Consider the following 22,285-nt stretch of genomic DNA (forward strand, 5'->3'; position numbering starts at 1 on the left):
TGAAAATCCGTTCAATAGTTTTCCAGTTTATCGCGAACATACAGATCGCGGCGAGCTTGTGGAGTCTATGAGGTTTTTGTCCGTTTTGGAAAGTTCAAAATTGAATGAACAATTAGAGGATATAAATGAAAAACACCAATAATTCTTATCGACCTCTATTATGTACAATAGAACGTTTTATATTACAACAATAAATTATAATTAAACATATAGTTAGATAAACAACAGCCACATTTCCAACTAGCACTGTCAGATGTATAAACGTTTGAAACCTAGCGGCGTAGCACGGTCGCGTTTTTATCGCTTGTCACCATGCCTGTCACGTTCTAACAAGTATGTTAGTGCGAAAGGGACGCGCATAGTGATAGTCGATAAAAATGGAACCGTGCTGCGCCCGCTAAACTCAGTCGGGCAAGTGCCTTAGCGCGTCATAGCGTCATCGACTCATCGTGAACCCTATCGTAACGCATTAAATAATATATCGTCGGGTGACAAGCAAAAGTCACTAAGTACTATCAAAAAATTAAAGTAGCAATGTATTTTATGGGGTCCCTTTGTTTCCCATAAAGTTTTAAGTCATAATGTATTGTTTGTCATATTATCGTTAGTCATAAAACTGAAACCGTTAACTTTTCAGGATTTTCAGGAAGGTTGTGCTGTAGATAGGTTGGGTTTGTTTTATGTCAATCCTGAAAAGTTACGCGTTTCTGAGAAAAACCTATTATGACTAACGAAAATTCGGACAAACAATACATTATGACTTAAAACTATTTGGGAAACAATAGAGACCCGTATTTTATTAATATACAATAATTTCAATGGTGTTAGTTAGTGACCCGACTTTGTTTGTCACCCGACGATATACAGATGGAGGCCCTTCCAATGTGACCGCTGGACCATGGAGGCACTGGCCCAACTAACTTTGAAATAATAAATCACCCACGTACACACGTGTTAATAAAATGGTATATGCTTCTTTTTTGACATCGTTCAAAATATAAAATGGACATAAGCTATGAGACATAAAAAAATGCTAGTTCCAGAAGTAGCTAAGCGGATATGGTTAGCAAAATTTTCTGCATACACTGATGCACAGTAACTCAAACTTGGAGCATCTGTTATAGTTTTTTCCCATTTGTGATTGCTAGGACACACATGAATGAAACTACTTATCTGTGATTTCGCAATTGAATTGAAGGCTGAATAATTGAAATCAACCAAAAACTGTGGACATCCCCAAGATGTAAGGCACGGTAACAATGATGTCATCGATTATATCTGCCCTACAACTTACTAGCTATACTGCAAAACGTAATCCAAGACCAAAAAAAGTAAAACAATGTTGCCACTTTTTACTAGCGCGTCTTGTATTTACGTAAAAATAAATAAATAAAAGTACTTTTTTAAATCGTAGGAGTAAAACTACTAATAAATAAATTATCTTAGCGTGTATTTATCAAAACGATTTTACAAACAAATTATTGCAGTGGCAACATTGTCTTACTTTTTTTGGTCTTAAATTACGTTTTGCAGTGTAGGTACAATCAGCAAAATAACTAAACGGGCGAGGTGTTCAAAATTTTACTGAACACAAGTTTATTAGAACACAAGTCTTTGTATTTTGCGGTAAAAAAAAATAATCAAGGGGAAGGGTGATCGTTTTGAATCGAATAAAAGCATCCATAAATAATTTTTAACACGTCGTCCGTTCAGCCGCTTCTTATGCTGACTGTAAGCTTCTTTATAGACATAAATGACAGCAGACTTAAATAAATACTTTAACATTTATATACTCAAATGTACAATTTCATTGACGCAACACATTTAAACAACAAAAATATCCATACGATACTAATATACTATAGATTTTAATCTATTTACAGTTTAGAATTTTTTGATAGGGTGTTATTACACCTGTCCAATTTCTTATGTGTATTTGCGTCTCACATTTTGCTTAGTGAGAGAGTGAGACGCAATGCACATTGAAATTCAAAATTGGATAGGTGGAATACCAACCCAAGACCATAAATCTATCAACATTATCGCGTGAATGATTCCAATATTACAAAAGACAAGAGAAAGAGACGTCGACCATCTGTTATTTGATTTTCTACCTTAACGTAGTAATTATAAAATCTATATTACAAGCAAACTGAGCGGCGTGTGTTAAAATATCAACTTATTTATCTTAAGGTAGAAAATTAAATATATAAATCTGTTCCACAAAGTAGAATTTACCTGTTCGCAAGCTAGAGAATTTTATTCGTCTATAGTTACAAGTTATATTTACAAATTTGAAGTAGGTATATCGGTTTTAATACATACGGTAGGTAATCTATATACTACAGTTTATTTTAGGTCTTATTTCTGTGTAACTGAGAAATAGGATTTGAGTTCAAATGAACCAATTAATTATGTATCTAATATACATAATTTAAGTGCTGGAACCTATTTTTTTATATTATAACTGGCTTTGTTTAGTATGAACAACGATCAAAACGATATACTTTTGGTATTAGAGTTGAGCAAAATTTTCACGGTATCATTGTTGGAAACTAAAGTTGTAAAGTTTAATAGGTGTAGCAGCATCCAGACATCGGCTAGTCTGTAACAACTTCTTTGTATCGTAACTTCCCCAAAATATGATGCCATATCGGAATGAGACGTGTGTATAGACATAATACAGCGCAAAAGCGTATCATTTAGTATTTTCGGGACATAGGAAACTAGGATCAGTGCGAAAGCTAGGTTTAAAAGCCATCTCAGACCATTCCGGGTATATTTGCGACTATTTTGTTTAGGTAACACGGGAACCATTATTATTTCGGATAAAGGCTATAGTCTTCAGTAGGGTAGTATCCACCGATTAGTCGGGCGAGTGCGGCGGCGCGGTGCTGAAGTAGGGCGCGGTGTCGGGCTGCAGCAGCGTGCGGCACACGGCGCACACGCGCGCCGGCGCGCGGCGCGGGCCCGACGGCACGGCGTGCGCGGTGCACGCCGCGCAGTAGATGCGCCCGCAGTGCCGGCAGTGCACCTGCAACACGTACCGTGTCAGGCGGGGCTCGTTCCGCAATTTCGTCGCGTTGCTTTGGTATTAGCTAAAAGTACATCCGTTCCACCCCAATTTTGGCCGCTAGCTGTAAGCCGCGCGTGGCGCTGTCGCCACCCAGCGGCCATATCTGTCCCGATCGTAACGGACGCGTTTTGTTAGAGAGTGAGTCTTCTGTACCTAGTACTATTATTTATTCTGTGATCGTGTCGACTATTTACATCGTCCAAGTGTTTTAACATATTCTTGTCCCTCGTTGCCGTAATTACGGTCCCCGGTAAACAATTCATAAAACCATAATTTTATTGTAGGTACCTATTCAAATTTACGGGACCCTACAATTTTCTAACGAACTGTGTTTTTTTATTTATTTAGGAAACAAACAGTCACATACAAATATGTTTAAGCTTGTAGATATACAATAGGCATGTTGACATGAATCGCCAATATATAACATGTTATGTTTTTACCATAGCAGGGAATATTAGAATGCTGAAAATCATATTTTGCAAGTGTAAATATGCGTAATAAATTAATTAAAAATAATCTAAAGTATTTAAAATAATGCCCAGTATCACGTGACTGTAAACGGCAATCGGAGCGCGTGACGTCATGACATGAGAAACACCACAGACAAGTCGTCAAACCTGACCGTAATACATACGACACCACCAAAGAGTTTGGATATTCAAAAACTGTATGTATTTTTTATTTCGACAATAGACATTTATTACGTACAATAAATATTATTACATGACATGAAGTATATAGGTATTTATTTGTTATGAAATAAATAAAATGTTATATAATACGATATTTCACCAAAATCTTTTTAATAATTTGGCTGAATGGATTCCTATCATTGCCACGTTGGTTGTCGGAAACAAAAAAACTAAAATTTAAAAAGTTATTTTTTTTATTTATTTTTTATTTATTATTATTTAAAATAATACATATCACTTACAGACTATATAGTCCAACGCGTAATAAATATTACATATTTATAAAAAACTAAACATTATTAACAATTTTTAACAACACATAAAAAAATTTACAATATCACAAATAACATAGTTGGCGGCTTGTAGCTTCTGTGAACTCAGTCAAGGTGCAGTTAAATAAGTCTACTTTAGTAGATACTTCATTTAATATTAATATCGCCCTGACAGTAGGTGAATTGGCCAGTAAGTTGGTACGCGCGGTAGGGCGAGCAAGCAGGCGCGGCGCACGCCGTCGAGGTCCTTGAGGCACCAATAGTCCCAGTGAGCCCAGCACTGTGGGGTTATGTATCTTACCCCTCAACACCTTAAAAGCGTATGTGGCCAGTGCTAATTTTCTTCTGACTTCTAACTTAATGTATCCAACCATACCAATGACAAAAAGTGTCGGGTACATCAACGGGTAAAATGGATATATACCATAGTTTTTTAAGTATAGATGCCTAAGGAATTTGTTCTGTATCTTTTCAATTAACATTATATATTTGGTTTCATGTGGGTTCCATATGATCGCGCCGCTTTCTAATCTACTCCTAACAAGAGCGTTATATAGAGCTTTCACTGCTGCTGTATTGCGGAAGTTTTTGGTCTGGCGTAGTATGAAGCCTAAGTTCCTATAAGCTTTTTTACAAATACCTATAATGTGCGTTCGGAAGGACAAGTCAGACTCAACAAGTATCCCTAGATCTCGTACGGTTAATACTCTCGTAGCCAGTTGCCCTCCTACGTTATACTCGTATTGGAAGGGAGAGAGCGCCCTACTGCATGTCATTACGCTGCATTTCGACAAATTAAAATATAATTTATTTATATTGCTCCAATTTACTACTTGTTGAATATCATTTTGTAACTTTTAACAATCATTTAAATTATTTATTTTTAAAAACAGTTTAACATCATCTGCAAATAGAAGACAATTTGCCTGCTGTACTACGTCGGGAAGATCGTTGATCATAATTGTGAATTCTAATGGTCCCAAATTGCTCAAATTGTTATATCTGCGCCCGCTATATTTTCATTCAAAATTTTAGTTGAATCATAATAATTCATCTTAAATTGTAACTGTAAGTGTTTTTATGTGAAATCAGTTATTGTGATTCATTTTTGAAATGTTTTTATCATCGCTGAACGTAATATGTATACAAATAGTGCGCAATTAACAATATCATACAAGTCAAAATTCGTAACTGCAACGTAAGTATCATGTAACAAATATTTGTTTTATACTCTAGGGTCTTGATTGTTGTTCTTTTACACATAGGCACTGCATAAGACATGTAAAACTTGTTATTCATTATTTTAGCTTATATATTTACGCAATACTTATCTTTTAGAAAGAAAGATAAATTAAATACTACAGGTTTTGTTCTACGCTAGGACTGACATTTTGGCAGCAGTTTGTTTATTTATCTGTTTGTGACGTCACGTGACAGCTTGGAGCGTTTAGGCTCAAACTTTAAACACTAAACTAATTAAGCTCTATTTAGTGTTTAAAATTAATGAATAAAAATTTTAAATATTTTTTTTAATAATTATCTGTCTATCTATAAAAATTATAAAATGAATACAGTTCTAAAAAATTGTCAACATGCCTATAAGACCTAATAGTTTCATTATACAATAAGACCTATAGTTCAATGTGGTACTATATTATCCCCAGGCTAACGGAACAGGATAATAACATAAATAGTGAATCCACTCAAGTTTACACAGAATATGAAATTAACTTTTTGAATGCCAAAAACAAAAACACCTACAGGTGTCGTTACTAGTCGTGCCCACCGCGCCGAGGATCACTATTAGTGTTAGGGCGAACGCTGTCAAAGTAACCACACTTACTATAGACCAACCGCTTAAACGAGTTCTCGCCTGCGCGGTACGGGGGGCCGGGGAGGGCGACGCGCGGGGCGGGGGCCCGGCGTCCGCCCCCCACCCGCGCGCGCGCGGTACTGCGCAGGGATGTTGCGAATATTCGCATCCGCATCCGAGGATGTGAGGCTTTAAATATCCGCATCCGCGGATGTCAATAAATCTGCATCCGCAACATCCCTGGTACTGCGCAGGCGAGGACTCATTTAAGCGGTCGGTCTATAGTAGGGTTTACATAGCTCGCTTACGCCCGGTTAATTTTTCTGTATTCAAAAATCCTTGTCACTTTGACATAAAGTGCCCATGTCGAAATACGAGTGCAACGTCGAGTACTAATACTTCTTATATACCTTATATGTATTTTTGTAATTATTAGTCCTTTGAACGCTTGTCATTGTTTAATTTCAAAAATAAATATTGTAGCTGCAATATGACAGATACCTTTTTCTTGCTGTTAGGCAGCTGCACGTGGCACGTGGGGCACTCGGAGACGTCCTCGTCGTGCTGCCACCGCACCTCCGTGTCCGCCTCGCGGATCCGTTGCAATTGCACCTACATACAGAAAATAGTTATTTACGATACAAGTGCGGAAAAGAGGAAAATCGAAACGAGTGGCGATAAATTAAAACACGACCGAAGGGAGTGTTTTAAATCGACACGAGTTGCGAATTACCTATTCGCACGTGTATCGTACAACGTTTTACAGTACATATGGCCCTTTAAACTTTTGACATATACACGAAAAGTGCTATTTTACGCATTAGTGCGGGAAAATAGGACCATATGTACTGTAAACGTTATTATCTGTTTTAGGGTCTCCCCAGATAGACGCGCATTCAGCAAAATCCGACAGGAAAAAAATATTTATTTATTTTATTTATATGAGCCTAGAGTGTCCCACTGCTGGGCAAAGGCCTCCCTCCTCCCTTTCCACGCATCCCGGTTTTGACCCGTCTCCCACCAGTTCCTATCAAAGGCGTCAAGGTCATCTCGCCAACGCCGTCGAGGTTTGCCGCGACCCCGGGTTTGATGTGGGACGCAATTGGTTGCTGTTTTTGCCCACAAGTCATCCGGCATACGGCAAACGTGTCCCGCCCAGTCCCACTTCAGCTTGGCGGCTGTTTCAGCTACGTCGGCTATTTGAGTTTTGGAGCGTAATACAGTATTTTTGATGCGATCGGTCAACTTCACGCCGAGAATACTACGCTCCATGGCGCACTGACAAACCTTAAGGTTGGATTTCTGAGCTTTTGTCAAAGACCAAGTCTGAGCTCCGTAGGTCAGGATGGGAAGAATGCACATGTCCATGAGCCTTCTTTTTAAAGATATAGGGAAATCTCCCTTCATCTGAAAAGGAAAAAGTAGCGAGCGAATAAACCGTCGACGTCGGTAAGCGCCGGCCAATGCGAGCCGAGCCGAACGACGACATTTTCGCTCGAATTTTGCCTATTTCGCGTCGACATATGTGGGGAAACCCTTACAGCACAATACCTGCTGTACTTTACTGCCGAATATATGTACATTATTGCTAGCGCCTGACCGAAATTTAAGTTTCGGCATGCATATCATATTTCTTCCGAAGGTTCGGTTCAATTTTGGGTTTCGGCGAAAAATCTGGTTTTGGTCGAACGCAAATTATCGCCTAAGGACGGAAAGAAAAGTCACTGTGTACAGTGTGTACTGTACTTGTATATAAATCATGTCTTTCACGAAAACGCGTGCCTTGACTCGTATTGTCATGTTATTAAAGGTTAGATTTAAAATCCGCGCGTCTTCGTGGATGACACGAATATATAATCTGTGATAGACTCGAAGACCATTGGTACCTGTAGCGACTGTGAGAGCCGCACGAAGTCCTGTTGCACTTTCTCGCTGTTGTCCAACTCCTGTTGGAGGGCAGCCACGCGCTGCTTCAGTTCCGTGCGCTCGTCTAGGAGGCGTTTCTGATGACAAATCAATGAGTACATAATTTAATACAAGTACACTAGGGCTTCGATAATCCGAATCCGAAAAAACAACCCTTGTTCGGACTCACGGAGCGTTTGGATTTTAGTATGTTTAATATAAAACATGAGTAATTTCTGATACAATATACATAATACAATATAATGAGACTCCAATTTTACAAAAACCGGACAAGTGCGAGTCGGAGTCGCCCACCGAAGGTTCCGTACTTTTTAGTATCTGTTGTTATAGCGGCAACAGAAATACATCATCTAGACAGACGGAACTTGGTATTAAACAGCGTCTTTCTTCCATCGTCCAATGTCGTATTGTCACTTTCTTTGGACATATTACGCGGTTAGGCAATACATCTGTGGAACGACTTGTAGTGCAGGGAAAAGTCGAAGGCACAAGGCGCGGGAGGTCACCAATGCGTTGGTCAGACCTCCGCTCCATGAATGTACAAGGGCTACAGTACGGGAGGAATGGCGACGGATTGTGAAGCTTATTGCCACCGGCCCTGATATGACGACCACGACCACTCTGACAAGAGTGTGACGACAAAGAAGAAGACAAGACGGACAATGGCGTCTTAGTAAAAGCGGGAACCTTTGGGTACGGAACCCTAAAGATAAAACCAACCTTATCATCTAGCAACGCCGCTATTTGATCGGTGGACGTCCGCAGTTTTCCTCCTAACTCCTGCAGCTGTTCGCGCTCCGTCGCCAGCCGGTCCAACTCCTCTCTGCGACACACAAAAAAACATTTAATAAGAGGACTTAAATGCTGCATTTGGTGTACATAGTAAAGTAGGATAAATTGGATGCTCTTCTCCAACGCTGCTGCAGGCTCCTCTCGGCCTTCTCGCGGCATCTCCCAGCTGTGCTTGGTGATATACCTGGTTTGTCGCAGAGCACTCCTGGTCTCCTGCAGTTCGGCCTCCTGCCAGTAGAACTGTTAGCTCTGCTCCAGCGCAGCTTCAGGTCCCTCTCGGCCTCCCCCAGCTGTGCCTGGTGAGGGTGACATACCTGGTCTGTCGCAGGGCGCTCCTGGTCTCCTGCAGCTCGGCCTCCTGGCGATGGAACTGCTGGCTCTGCTCCAGCAGCTGTGCTCGCAGGTCTCGCTCGGCCGCCAGCGCCTCCTCTCGCCCGATCTGCACGCAGATCAGCTTCTCGCGCAGTTCAAGGCTGTACAGTTGCAGATCCTGAGAATGAAAACGACGTTGAAATTATTCAGCCTTTAAGAACAATGGGACACAAAATATGGTTGCGTTTTAGAGACGCCTCCTGTCCACATTGTGGTAAGGAGGAGACCAGCTTACACTTACTAGCAGAATGTACTATGTACGCGGCACCGCGGTATAATACATTCGGTAGAGACACACTAGAAGAAAACGAACTAAAGGACGTCGAACTCAAAGATGTCCTTCTGTTCTGCAGGAAAACAAGAAGATTTGAGGAGAATAGTGTGGGAATGCCGCCGGGACAGTAACCTGCAGCTCCAACTCCAGGGAACCGGGCTGAATGAACGCGACAAGCGATCGACAGCCCGCCTGCTTCCGGCCGGGCGTCCCTACACTACATCTACATCTACATGGTTGCGTTTATTGGATTAACATTATAAAAAAACTATCCAAGAGCTCAAGCAGACAGCAGAAACAGAGTCATCATCATCTTCGTCGCGTTGTCCCGCCATGTTGCCACGGCTCATGGGAGCCTGGGGTCCGCATGGCAACTAGGTAATCCCAAGAATTGGCGTAGGCACTAGTTTTTACGAAAACGATTGCCATCTGACCTTCCATCCCAGAGAGTAAACTAGGCCTTATTGGGATTAGTCCGGTTTCCTCACGATGTTTTCCTTCACCGAAAAGCGACTGGTAAATATCAAATGATATTTCGTACATAAGTTCCGAGAAACTCATTCGTACGAGCCGGGGTTTGAACCCGCGACCTCCGGATTGCAAGTCGCACGCTCTTAACCGCTGGACCACCTGCACTTTTCAGGCAGTTCCACCCCCGCCTACTTCGATCACTATGCGTATATCATTAGAAGAAAGATGATGAGATACAACAAAAGGCAGCTGTATCTATATTCCATCAAGTTATTTCAGCTGAATTTCAATCACAATCACATTTTAACTCCGTCATAATTGAATGGAAAAATTCTGCAAATCTGCACTTTCACCGTTTAGATACAAAATGTGTGACTTACATCGACGCTGTCGGGCAAATCGATAAACTCGTTCTGCATCTCCTCGGCTCTCTTCGTGAAGCGCCCCACCAGCATGGCGTTATCGCGCTCCAGGCTGGAATTACAATATATTATTGCCAATCGATTCGTAATGTTAAAGTGATCACATGATCACACGGCAATAATAAGCTTAGTAGTATTTTTTTATAAACCAAAGAGACTTGCGAAGTGCCAGAGAGCTATGGAGAGGAATATGTTGGGGTTAAATTAAAGGATAAATGTCGCAGTGCCGACATAAGAAAAAGTACCAAAGTTAGAGATATTCTCACCCACATAGACTTGCAGACATGGAGGTGGGCAGGCCACACTGTAAGGTGTAAGATCGAAAAATGGAGCCAAAGAATTCTTATGTGGCACCCAAGAGACGGGTCAAGATCTAGAGGCCCACAACTCAAACGATGGGAGGATGAAATAATAACTACTATAGGACCATTCTGGACAAGACTGGCCAGGCAGAGGAATATTAAATATATGAAGCTTTTTACACTCTGGGAGAATATATGAATATGAACGACGGATCGGAAAATATGTATTAGTTTTAAGTGTAAATTTTAAATTTTTTCCCTAGGTTAAGTTATATTTTAAGATTTGTCACGCCCTAGCAGGGTCCATGCTGTACCTTATAATGTTACAAAATATGTTAACACCTTGTAATACCATGGTTGGCATTCAATAAATGATATGATATGATATGAAATACTGAAAAGCTGCTGAGCTGAAGGAGTTTTCAGTATTGGAAAAAGTAGGTTTTTTTACTTTGCTACATTATCTTAACCGGTCTACTTTGCGTAATTTTCATGTCCAAGTATATCATCCTTACCTGCAGGTAAACTAAAACTTAAATAGGAAAAGTTTTCTCTGTAAATCTGCCCTTTTTACATACAAAGTTCAAAGCAAAGCTCTTTACAGAACGGAACAAATAATTATGGCATGATGATTATGTATACCTGTCCAGTTTCCTCTGCAAATCTTCTTTCTCCACAGTCAGATTAGTAACTTGTTCTAAGGCTCTCTCCGAGGCTTGCTTGGCCGCGGCGGCGCGCGCCTCCAGCGCTGCCTTCGCGGACTCCACAGCCTTCTTCAGTTCCTCGAGTAGGGCTGTGCTGGAGGTGATTGGATGGCAAGTATTCCTGCTTGTTTAAATAGGAAGTGTCTTACCTGTCAAGTTTTCTCTGCAACTCTTCTCTCTCCACAGTCAGATTAGTAACTTGTTCTAATGCCCTCTCCGAGGCTTGCTTGGCCGCGGCGGCACGGACCTCCAACGCCGTCTTCGGAGACTCCACAGCCTTCTTCAGTTCCTCGAGTAGGGCTGTGCTGGAGGTGATTGGATGGCGAGTATTCCTGCTTGTTTAAATAGGAAGTGTCTTACCTGTCAAGTTTTCTCTGCAACTCTTCTCTCTCCACAGTCAGATTAGTAACTTGTTCTAAGGCCCTCTCCGAGGCTTGCTTGGCCGCGGCGGCGCGCGCCTCCAGCGCTGCCTTCGCGGACTCCACAGCCTTCTTCAGGTCCTCCAGTAGGGCTGTGCTGGCGGCCCGCTCGGTGTGCCACGAGCGGATGGTCTCGTCGTGGATGGAGCGAGCGCTTTCGAGCTCTTCGGTTGCCTGTTTGGTACGGAAAATGATGTTAGTCTAATTTACAATACATAGGTAAATAAATCTTTCTTTGAATCTTTAACCAATATAAACCTTAGTGCATTCCGTCAATTACGATGACGCAGCGCACACGATATGCGTGGCGTTCAAAGGATTGTTGTACAAACCACTTTCTTTATGTAACTATGACTTATTATGTACATATTTGTGAGAAAAGGATAATTCATAAATTAATTGAGGTTTGTATAGTTTTATGAATGGGGCTATTCTTCACAAATTACGTCATTTCAAATTAGGGGGGGGGGGGGGGGTCTGGACATCGGATGACGGTAGCATGACGTAGGAGGAAACGGGGTCATTCGAAGCATGATTTTTTGATGACTTTAGGGGGGGGGGTCAAAAATCATCAAAAATCGATGACGTAATTTATGGACAGCCCCAATAGGTATAAATGTACACACTCACCAACTTTAAGGCGTGTTCGAGCATGGCGGCGCGGTCCCTGGCCGCGGCCGCCTCGCGCTGCTCGTGCACCAGCTGCTTCTCGTAGTTGGCGCACATGTCGCACGCGCGGCCGCCATCTTGTGGACTAACACCGTACATGTGTACACTCACCAACTTTAAGGCGTGTTCGAGCATGGCGGCGCGGTCCCTGGCCGCGGCCGCCTCGCGCTGCTCGTGCACCAGCTGCTTCTCGTAGTTGGCGCACATGTCGCACGCGCGGCCGCCATCTTGTGGACTAACACCGTACATGTGTACACTCACCAACTTTAAGGCGTGTTCGAGCATGGCGGCGCGGTCCCTGGCCGCGGCCGCCTCGCGCTGCTCGTGCACCAGCTGCTTCTCGTAGTTGGCGCACATGTCGCACGCGCGGCCGCCATCTTGTGGACTAACACCGTACATGTGTACACTCACCAACTTTAAGGCGTGTTCGAGCATGGCGGCGCGGTCCCTGGCCGCGGCCGCCTCGCGCTGCTCGTGCACCAGCTGCTTCTCGTAGTTGGCGCACATGTCGCACGCGCGGCCGCCATCTTGTGGACTAACACCGTACATGTGTACACTCACCAACTTTAAGGCGTGTTCGAGCATGGCGGCGCGGTCCCTGGCCGCGGCCGCCTCGCGCTGCTCGTGCACCAGCTGCTTCTCGTAGTTGGCGCACATGTCGCACGCGCGGCCGCCATCTTGTGGACTAACACCGTACATGTGTACACTCACCAACTTTAAGGCGTGTTCGAGCATGGCGGCGCGGTCCCTGGCCGCGGCCGCCTCGCGCTGCTCGTGCACCAGCTGCTTCTCGTAGTTGGCGCACATGTCGCACGCGCGGCCGCCATCTTGTGGACTAACACCGTACATGTGTACACTCACCAACTTTAAGGCGTGTTCGAGCATGGCGGCGCGGTCCCTGGCCGCGGCCGCCTCGCGCTGCTCGTGCACCAGCTGCTTCTCGTAGTTGGCGCACATGTCGCACGCGCGGCCGCCATCTTGTCGACAAACACCGTACATGAGTAAAGGCCGGGAAATAGGGAATTGCCGGTAATTTGCTATTGTTTCGATCGTCCTCAAAATAAAATGATGATTATTCCATTACGCTAAAGGTAAGTAGTGGCAAAGAGAATACATAGTATAGAGGGGTCCTGTCATAGTAAATTTTGTAGTCAAAGTAAATTTACTGCCATCTATCGACACACGACTAAAACTCAAAATGAAAACGTATAAAATTATCAAAAAAAAATTATATATATGGATAAATGACTTTATTATTTTTATATCATTTTGACCCATGTTCATTCACTGATATCTATGTGTTAAAATTGTTAAATATGAAATGGTGTCGTCACGCCGTCTAGCCGAGCATAGGCCAAAGGTGTGTGTGCCATCTATCCGAGAATGACTTTTTCTTGATTTCCGAGGCCCCTTTTTTTCCTTAGACTTTATTCATCTTATACGAAGTTACATATGTATTTGGTAGTGGTACCTTTGCGTACGACTCAAGCCTAGACCAGAAATTATATTCATAATTCCATTACAGACGCCTCAACTCGCGGTACTTCAAAATTAACCTATAATAAAGTGTAATATTCCCTCGCGTGTTTAAGAAAACAAATATTACAACACCGTTAAAGTCCGTGCGGAAAGGGTTCCCATACATAGACTCTACCAAACTATCTATAATGGTCGCGGCTACGCACTAAAGGGGGCTTCTGATTAACAGTCCGCCAGACGGTATCGGCCTGTCAGTTAGAACAAAATTTTGACAGTTCTGAGCAACTGACAGGCCGATACCGTCCGGCGGACTGTTAATCAATGGGCCCCTTAAGAATAAATAAAGAACAACAATGAATCAAATTGAAATTTGTTTTGTATAATCGCTATTAGATATTTCGGACCGGCCAAGATGTGCACAAATATCAAAACACGCCTCTATTGTCAAGGCGTTACGGTGCGTGTTTAGATGTTTTTGAGCATGGCGGCCGCTCTGTTATATCTGATGGCGCTGTATCGTACTAACCAGGGTCTGTCCTCGTGTCTCCACTCGCGTGCGCAGGCGTGGGATGGTTTGTTCTACTCCTCTGAAATGTAAACAGCCATATCGTCAGGTGACAAGCAAAAGTCACTAATTACTAAAAAAAATTCAATCAAAAATCGACCTTCTTTAAGTACTAATATAACCATACTATGGATATGAACTTGTGATGGTACTTAGTGACTTTTGCTTGTCACCCGACGATATTAAGAAATCAATTCGCCTCAGGCTCAGTATTAACTTGTCAATGAGGAATGGGGAGGTAAAACGGCAAAAAAATGCGCTAAAACACTATTAGCTCACCATCATGGTATCTTAAGTCTTTACAATAAGGATTAGTTTAGAATATGTATTTATGGCATGGTAGGTAAATTTGTATGTGGTAGATGTATTATACTCACGAGTGCTTCCTGTAGTTGTGCGTCTGTCTCTCGTAGCTTATTCTTGAGCTGACTGATCTCCATCTCGCAGCGCTGCAGGTCGCCATCTTCCGTGGGCTAAATATTATGACAATCATTGTAAGAATTAAATGTACAAGAATTTGTATACAAAATATCCTAATTTAGTCAGAATTTCGATACTCTTTTTGATCAGCTTTGACTATTTCTAAGGTGTAAGAGTGAAAAAAAATATTTTTCCTAAAAAAAAAAATATTTGGTTGGACTGCATAAACTGCCAGGCTAAGTTAAGGCCGACCAAGACATACGCCAACAGGCTTAATTTAGCTATTATAATCCGTTTTATTTTCATTGTATTTTTCAATGAGGTAAATTGTAGGTAGCAGTTACGTGGTACCATAAATTTGGTCGGACACAGGAACCTGCCAACATAGGATTTTACTGTCCTCAAAGGCAGGTATCCTACCATACAAGTTTCATTATACTTTTCGATGAGGTTTTTTCTGATGCATTTTGGTACCACTTTTTTGCCATTTGCACAAAATTTGCCAAGTTAAGCCGCGACCGACCAAGAGTAGTTGAAGCTACTAAAAGTCAGCTAACCCCACAGAGTAGGTATAGAAATAAGAAACCATTTCAAGTCAATCAGACACTAAACTGGTTAAAACGAGTAAAAGTAAAAGTTACCTTCTTCGTCTGTTCGTCCTGGTCGACGAGCCGGCGCGCCAGCGAGCGCACCAGCGTGGCGGGCGCGATGCTCACGTCCTGCCAAAGAGCGCGCGCGCGGTCAATGCCCTCGCTCAGGTCGCCCATGAGCGAAACCTCGCCGAATTGACTAGACATCGGGAGATCTCGCTCACCGGATTACACAAACTTTTGTAAGTATATCGGAACACACAAGTCTAACAACACATTTTGAATCTACCCGTCCCACCCCTAAAGTAGGTACTGGCTTTAACGTCGAGACGTATTTATATTTATGCGATATAATCCGTTTAAATTATCATGTATTTTATTAATTTAGAAATAACACAGTACGCAATGTCAACAGTTTTTCAAATAATTTTCTTTGTGCACAAACATGTTTTGAGCTCACGTTTTGAAACAATACAAAGTGTTATTATCCGTGTCCGCCCCTTAAAGATAAGACGAGATTACCGATAAAAAATTAATTTAAAGTTTATAACCGTAACGCGCTAGACATAATTTCAGTTAAATATTTTTGTAAAATGCCACAATAAATAATTTATTTCCACCAACGGATTAAACAGAATTTATAATTATTTTTATCTTTTAAATTTATTACCGATTATTCATTTTGCACTTATTCCGTGTTGCATCTCTGCTTAATATCGCAAACTAAAGTGGTCCACTAATACTTTAAATGATTCAACTTCTAACATCTCACTAAACCGAAAAATCACAAATTTTAAAACACATACAAAACATCATAAATCGCTTTCATTTATGTGCTTGCTATTTTTTTTAATATGTACATAACTACTTTAACCACAAAACAAATACAGAACATATGGGAAAATGTCGATGCAATAGAAATGCTGCGCGAGCGACAAGCAACTCACACTATGTGTAGACTCGTCTATATATACAGGGCGAATTCTAAGTGTTATTGAATATTTTGTAGAACTAAGACACTATCGAGTACATGTCGGGAGGTGCATTTTCTCAACGCGGCCAAATCCATCTGCAGGAAATTCAGCACGCGAGCGCATTTTTCAAACAATATAACACATTGTTAACTTCACAGACAAAACAGCGATTGCTTTTAGTTTTAGCAATCAAAAGTAGATAGGGTCAATTTCCTACGGTTAAAAAAAAGATAGGTTAGTACTCATGTAGGTTCTGAATTTTCCGCAGACGGACTTGCCCGCATTGACCCGTGAATCTCCAATATTATTATTTGATAACAAACTGCTAAGATTGGAAAATTAACGGTTTTTAAGTTAGCTTTAGCTACCTATACTACAAAGTTAAGTTCAAGGGTGTTTGTTTGTCGTGTGACTCGTAAGTAAGTACAAACTTATTTAGGAAAGGATTAAATGGTAATAAATCCGCCTGTACACGTTTGTCGAAGTATCGGTTGTATTTCGGTGCGATAAGAGTAAGGCTGGTGCACACTCATTTTAAATACAAAATAATATTTAAAAAACAAATTTCCTTATCCCGAAATTTGTGGATACTACAGCAGTTCTTCTGATTTTGCCTTTTACTCGTAAATACAAGTTAAATTTGCTTCCAATGTAGATTTGTCTTAAAATTGTAATCATTTGATATACAGCAAATTGGTACATTCAATGTTTTAAACTTATAATGAAAGAGCTCACGACAATGTTTTACTATAAAACAATATTAATCATTTAAAATAGGTATATATTTTGACACATCAAATCACACACATCGAAATAAATAAATAATACAGCTACCACTAAAAAAACTTTGTGCCACCATCAAAAATAGAACTTATAGTATAATATAAAATTCTAAGTATATTTTTTTAAGTGTGTTCTCGCATTCTAATATCGCTCTTTTTAATGATCCAGTTCCGCTACCGAAATTAGCATTTGGTGTGTAAAGTATATAAGTGCGTTGCGATAAGCGGCGTTCATTGATAAGGCGTACGTGTTCAGCTGGTGCCGATAACAATTAGCAGTAATTGGCTGAGTCAGCAGACGGTAGCGGTCACAGCCACCGGCGACAAAGAGGTATCGTATTTGAGCTGATTTTTTTTTATTGGCGTGGCGTGGTTTGAGTCACGGAGGTGTTTTTGTCTATTAAGATACGCTCATTAAACAAAACTAAAACATAAGCTTTGGAAGGATAAACTGAAGGAGAGGAGAAATATGTACCTTCATATTTTAAGTGCGAATATTTCCATTATATTATATTAAGAACTTATAATATATTACGAACGGGTCACTCACGTATTTAAGTTGGCCCTGAGTGACCCGTTTAATATGTTTAATAGGTCTGTGTCACACGGAAGTTTTGTTATTAAAATATTTCCCTTCCTTCAATTTTTCCTTTAATTAAAAAATATGAATTAAATATGTAGGTACCTATAAATTAGTCGTTTAGCAAGGCCGTAGGAGGGAGACTATTCAGATAGTTTCCGTTTTTGATGCTTAAACACGATACATCTTACGCGCTTATCACACTGATGATTTCTCTCGTGGCTCCGGCGTCTAAACGTGACAACGCTAGGTGCGTACATAGTCCCACGCACGCCGGAGCGACGAGCGGATTCGCATCCAATGTGAAGCCCGCCATACCTGTTGATGTTGTTGTTGCTGCTGCAACCGCAGCTGGTGCTCGAGCTCCGCGCACCGCACGCGCAGCTGCCGCGCCTCTTCTGTCACCGCAGACGACGCTGACACCGTCTCTGTAAGCAATCATCACGTCAGGCTGAAAGGTTTTCACACTATCCGATCCAATATCGGATGGAGGATCCTACAGCAACAATGTCGGCATGGGCGCCGGCAGCGGGGTGCAAGGGGGTGCACTTGCACCCCCCTGGCAGGAAAGAAAACACGTAGGAAAAAATACAAAAGATATTTTTTTTACCTGACTGCGCCAGCATTATTATGTTATTGTTTGAATAAAATTGCATATTAAGTATTTGTTAATAACATTGACACGTACTTAAATGACGGCATCGAGTGTTTCTATTACACATATCACCTCCCTGAAAGTAATCCTGGCGGCGCCCATGAATGTCGGGCCACGGAATATACAAACAGCAAGACTCTGAAGCTTAATTGTCTATCGGTAGACCTTGTGCCTTTTGTAATAAGGTTTACGAACTGTCAGTTAACAGTATAGGCGATAGTACTTGCAACGGCGCGCTGTGGATGCTTGCGGTCACGAACACTACAGCAAATAACATTATGGCTCCACAATGATGTCGAGCGCTGCGTCATGGGTCCCTACGATCTTGAAAGCATCACAGGCCTAACTATTCTGAGGCGCGTCCACCTTGCATAATATTCTTTAGAAAAAATCGACATTATACAAGAGACTATACTTCTAAGTTTCATCTACATTGAGAAAAAGCCTGTGCCCAGGGGTGGGAGGTAAGCACATGGCCTATTCATGCTTTTTATTGTATATGTACTTACTTTCTGATCCCCAGAGGAGGCAGAAAGATGGCAGCATTGTGGCAAACACAACTTACACAGCTATTTTGTTAGAACATCAGCCACTGAATGCAGCCAGAGAGAAATGTTATCACTTTCAGTTAATTAGGATCAACGCGCATTCGCTCATTATTCTAATTAGGTATATTTGTAATATAAATCAGATAAATTAACCCTATTAAACGATATGCCCATAATTGTGTAATTTGCAGGAATAGTACACTACTGCAAAAGCCAAGAAATAGGATATAGCTGGCAGAGTAAAAGGCTGGCAATTTCTATTCTAACCAAGAATTTTAAAACCAATAATAGCCTAAAGGGCCTTAGCCAAATATGTAGTTTTATGAAATTCCAAGGCGTGTATAATTAAATGGAATGGATGGAGTATAAAATAGTAAGTCTATCCGGACCATAACATCAATTTAAGTTAAATTTCTGGGAGACAGAGTTTTGCTCAGAAAACGTATAAAAACTCAAAAAATCGCGTTTTTCCCGAGAAAAGACCTAGATAGCAGTGGCGGTGCGTCCATTAAAGCCGATTCCCACCGGCTTGCCTGTTTTTGGACGTTTGAGCAGAGTTGTAAAGGAAATATGTAAGACAAATTAGCCCCGGGTTGCCTATGGATATGTTTGACGCGCCGCCACTGCTAGCTAGATCGATTTTTCGCCCCTGAAAACCCCCATATAGCAAATTTTATCAAAATCGTTAGAGCAGTTTCCGAAATCCCCGAAATATATATAAATAAATATACAAGAAGTGCTCGTTTTAAGGTATAAAATTTACCCTCATCCTCAATACAAGGAGAAACTCCAAGCACGGAATGAAGATGTGACTCACCATTGACAATCAAGTCCAGGTTGAGGATGTGCGACTTCTGGTTCTCCGCCAACGTCTGCAGCTGGGCCAGCTCCTCGCGCAGCCCGAGCACCTCCGACTGCAGCTGCTCACGTTCCTGTTGCTGGGCCCGGAGCTCCTCTGCAATTTGCATCAAAATAAAGGTAACTGTTATTCATTCCCCACACGCTAAGCATATACTGCCAAATGTGTGTTTAAAGTAATTTCAATTGTTATTAACTCATTCAATTTTAAACCTGGCTCTATTAATAATATTAATAGAACCAGTTTATTAACTCATTCAATTTTATACCTGGTTCTATTAATAATATATAATATTAATAGAACCAGGTTTCAAATTGAATGAGTTTTCAAAAACAGACACAGCAATATGCTAAGTACAGCATTATTAATTATGAAAACCTAAACAAACTAGTCTATAAAAACTGGGACAAATTCTGTTCATGAAGTTTTTACCTGATAAGTTCACATCATGAATTCTGTTTATATTTCAATGTTTTTAAATATTTATACCTTTTTTCACCTTATTGCATTTCATTTCAAGAAATGTATGTATACATATTTATGATCTCAACTGTATCTTGACTAAATATAATACTTATACTATTTGCTACCTGTTATGTTAGACATAATAACTATTGTTGAATGCACTATTATAAAATCTAATATTACACATTATTAAAATTGTAAAAAAGAATAAACATAAGGAAACATTTACAACCTCCACCATATATATTAACTCACATTACCAGTGCGCGACCACGACCAGTGAAACCTGTGTCGAAACGTCGGTAAATCAAGGTAATTGAATATAATTCGCGTTAGACCCGTCTATAATGTGAGTTAATATGTATTCAAAACGCGAAAGTTTAAAATATTATATCTCCACCATATATTGTTATCAGTTAAAGCTTATTTGTATTAGCAGTGATTAACTGACTAAACTCGCAAAAAATATATTGAATTACAACTACAGCTCTAACAAGGTCAAGGTATCAAGTGAACAGTTGCATAAAACATCTTAAAGATATAATATTAAATAAAGAATTTACTTTACTTTATTGTCTTCAGTTACTGTGATAGTTACTCATGAAATAAAACTATTGAAGCTGATTATAATGCATGTATTGAATTCATACTACATCCCGACGTATCGAACCGTTTAGTGTTCGTGGTCAACGGGTGACTGAGGAAAAACTACACTGAAATGTCGGGATGTAGTATGAATTCAATATACACAATATAATCCGTTTCAATAGTTTTATTTCATCTTACATAATATTAACTTCTGAATAGGAAACATGGTAAATAAACTATTTATAAGGCAAGGGTACTGTAAGATGGCACACTTCCGAGGTATGGTTAATAAGTACAACACAAAGACAAAATACAACATAAACAAAAAAGTTTAGAATAGTGAGTTTCATTTTGAACAAAAGTAGGCATTTTATGCTTTAAATTAAACCATCAGATTTATGTTGTAAACTATTGTAAAGGATTGATAGAATTGATTTGTATGTTTCCAATACAAAACTTGGTGTGTATGATTGCTGTAAACATGACCTACTTTATTAACTCTGTTAAAACATTACACACACAATATCATGGGTTGTAGCAGACTATTATTTTCTACTAAGAACTGACCTACACTATTCTCATGTCAACACAAAAATGTTAAAAGATAAAACACAACATCAGAAACATGCACCAATCTAGGACAAGCTATCAAAATAGACAAATTATTAGCATAGTAAGAGCACGACCCGCGCCTGTTACTATGAAGTTTACGAACCTTCCTTCTGCAAGAAAAGTTCTTTCATTCGGGCGCGCTGGACATTAAACTCTTCCTCCAAGCCGCGCCGAGCCTCCTCCGCCCCGCCGCTGCTCTCCACTTGAAACAGAAACACCACTCAGCCTCCAGCTGAACACAAGACATCCTCAAATTAGGTCTAAACCAACTCAACAACACACCTTTCGATACTTCGTTCGTGTCGTCCGACATCCTGTGAGTCACTGCTCTCGAGCACTAGTTAACTAAACCACTGAGATCATCGCAACTTGAGCATTATAGAACCTAATTAATGGATCATATATAAGAAAACAAAGGTAAGACAATTAGACAAGATGAAAAATATTCACGTATTTGACGTTTTCTCTAAGTGACGTTTACGGTTTTTTTTATTCCATCACTGTAAACGGACTAAGATTCTTTCCGCAAACAGCATAACCCGTGTAAGCCACGGATTACATTAAATTTTATAAAAAATGATTATCAAAAATTTTATTTCATAATTTTATTTCTTTTTCAAAAATAAGGGTATTTATAATTTTTAAATTTATACAAAAACTGCCAGTGTACATAATTTGATTCTATTTTATGAGCTGTGAGTGTACACGTTGCTTAAATTACAGGGACAATACTCGGCTAGTGCATGAGAGTTGCCGATACAAAAAATCATATGGCGCTATTTTTATTTTGTTGCGTGTTTATTTACTTTATTTCATGTTAAAAAACAATGATGTAGTGAGTGATTAGACTGATATAATTAAACTTCGAACCAAAGATTCGAACATAGTTATAAAATATTACCTAAACATGAAATAAACTTTGCCTGATACATAAAGGCAGGCGTTCACAGCTGCACGTACA

The 22,285-nt window shown here is 40.5% G+C and overlaps 1 protein-coding gene across 1 annotated transcript; it reads right to left on the minus strand.

Annotated features, from left to right (window-relative positions):
* Positions 1-139: 139 nt before the first annotated feature.
* LOC134669945 (rab GTPase-binding effector protein 1) lies at positions 140-21,786 on the minus strand. The gene is made up of 15 exons (XM_063527572.1): positions 21,607-21,786; positions 21,428-21,526; positions 19,618-19,755; positions 17,916-18,025; positions 15,313-15,390; positions 14,629-14,724; positions 14,213-14,273; positions 13,069-13,184; positions 11,480-11,712; positions 10,072-10,165; positions 8,889-9,064; positions 8,503-8,605; positions 7,743-7,859; positions 6,358-6,468; positions 140-3,034 (listed from the first exon to the last, which is right to left on the minus strand). The coding sequence occupies exons 1-15, from the start codon at positions 21,635-21,637 to the stop codon at positions 2,867-2,869; spliced, it is 1,731 nt and encodes a 576-aa protein (XP_063383642.1). The 5' UTR covers positions 21,638-21,786; the 3' UTR covers positions 140-2,866.
* Positions 21,787-22,285: the final 499 nt, after the last annotated feature.

The sequence above is a fragment of the Cydia fagiglandana genome, chromosome 13 (genome assembly GCF_963556715.1).
Source record: "Cydia fagiglandana chromosome 13, ilCydFagi1.1, whole genome shotgun sequence".
Lineage (NCBI taxonomy): Eukaryota > Metazoa > Arthropoda > Insecta > Lepidoptera > Tortricidae > Cydia > Cydia fagiglandana.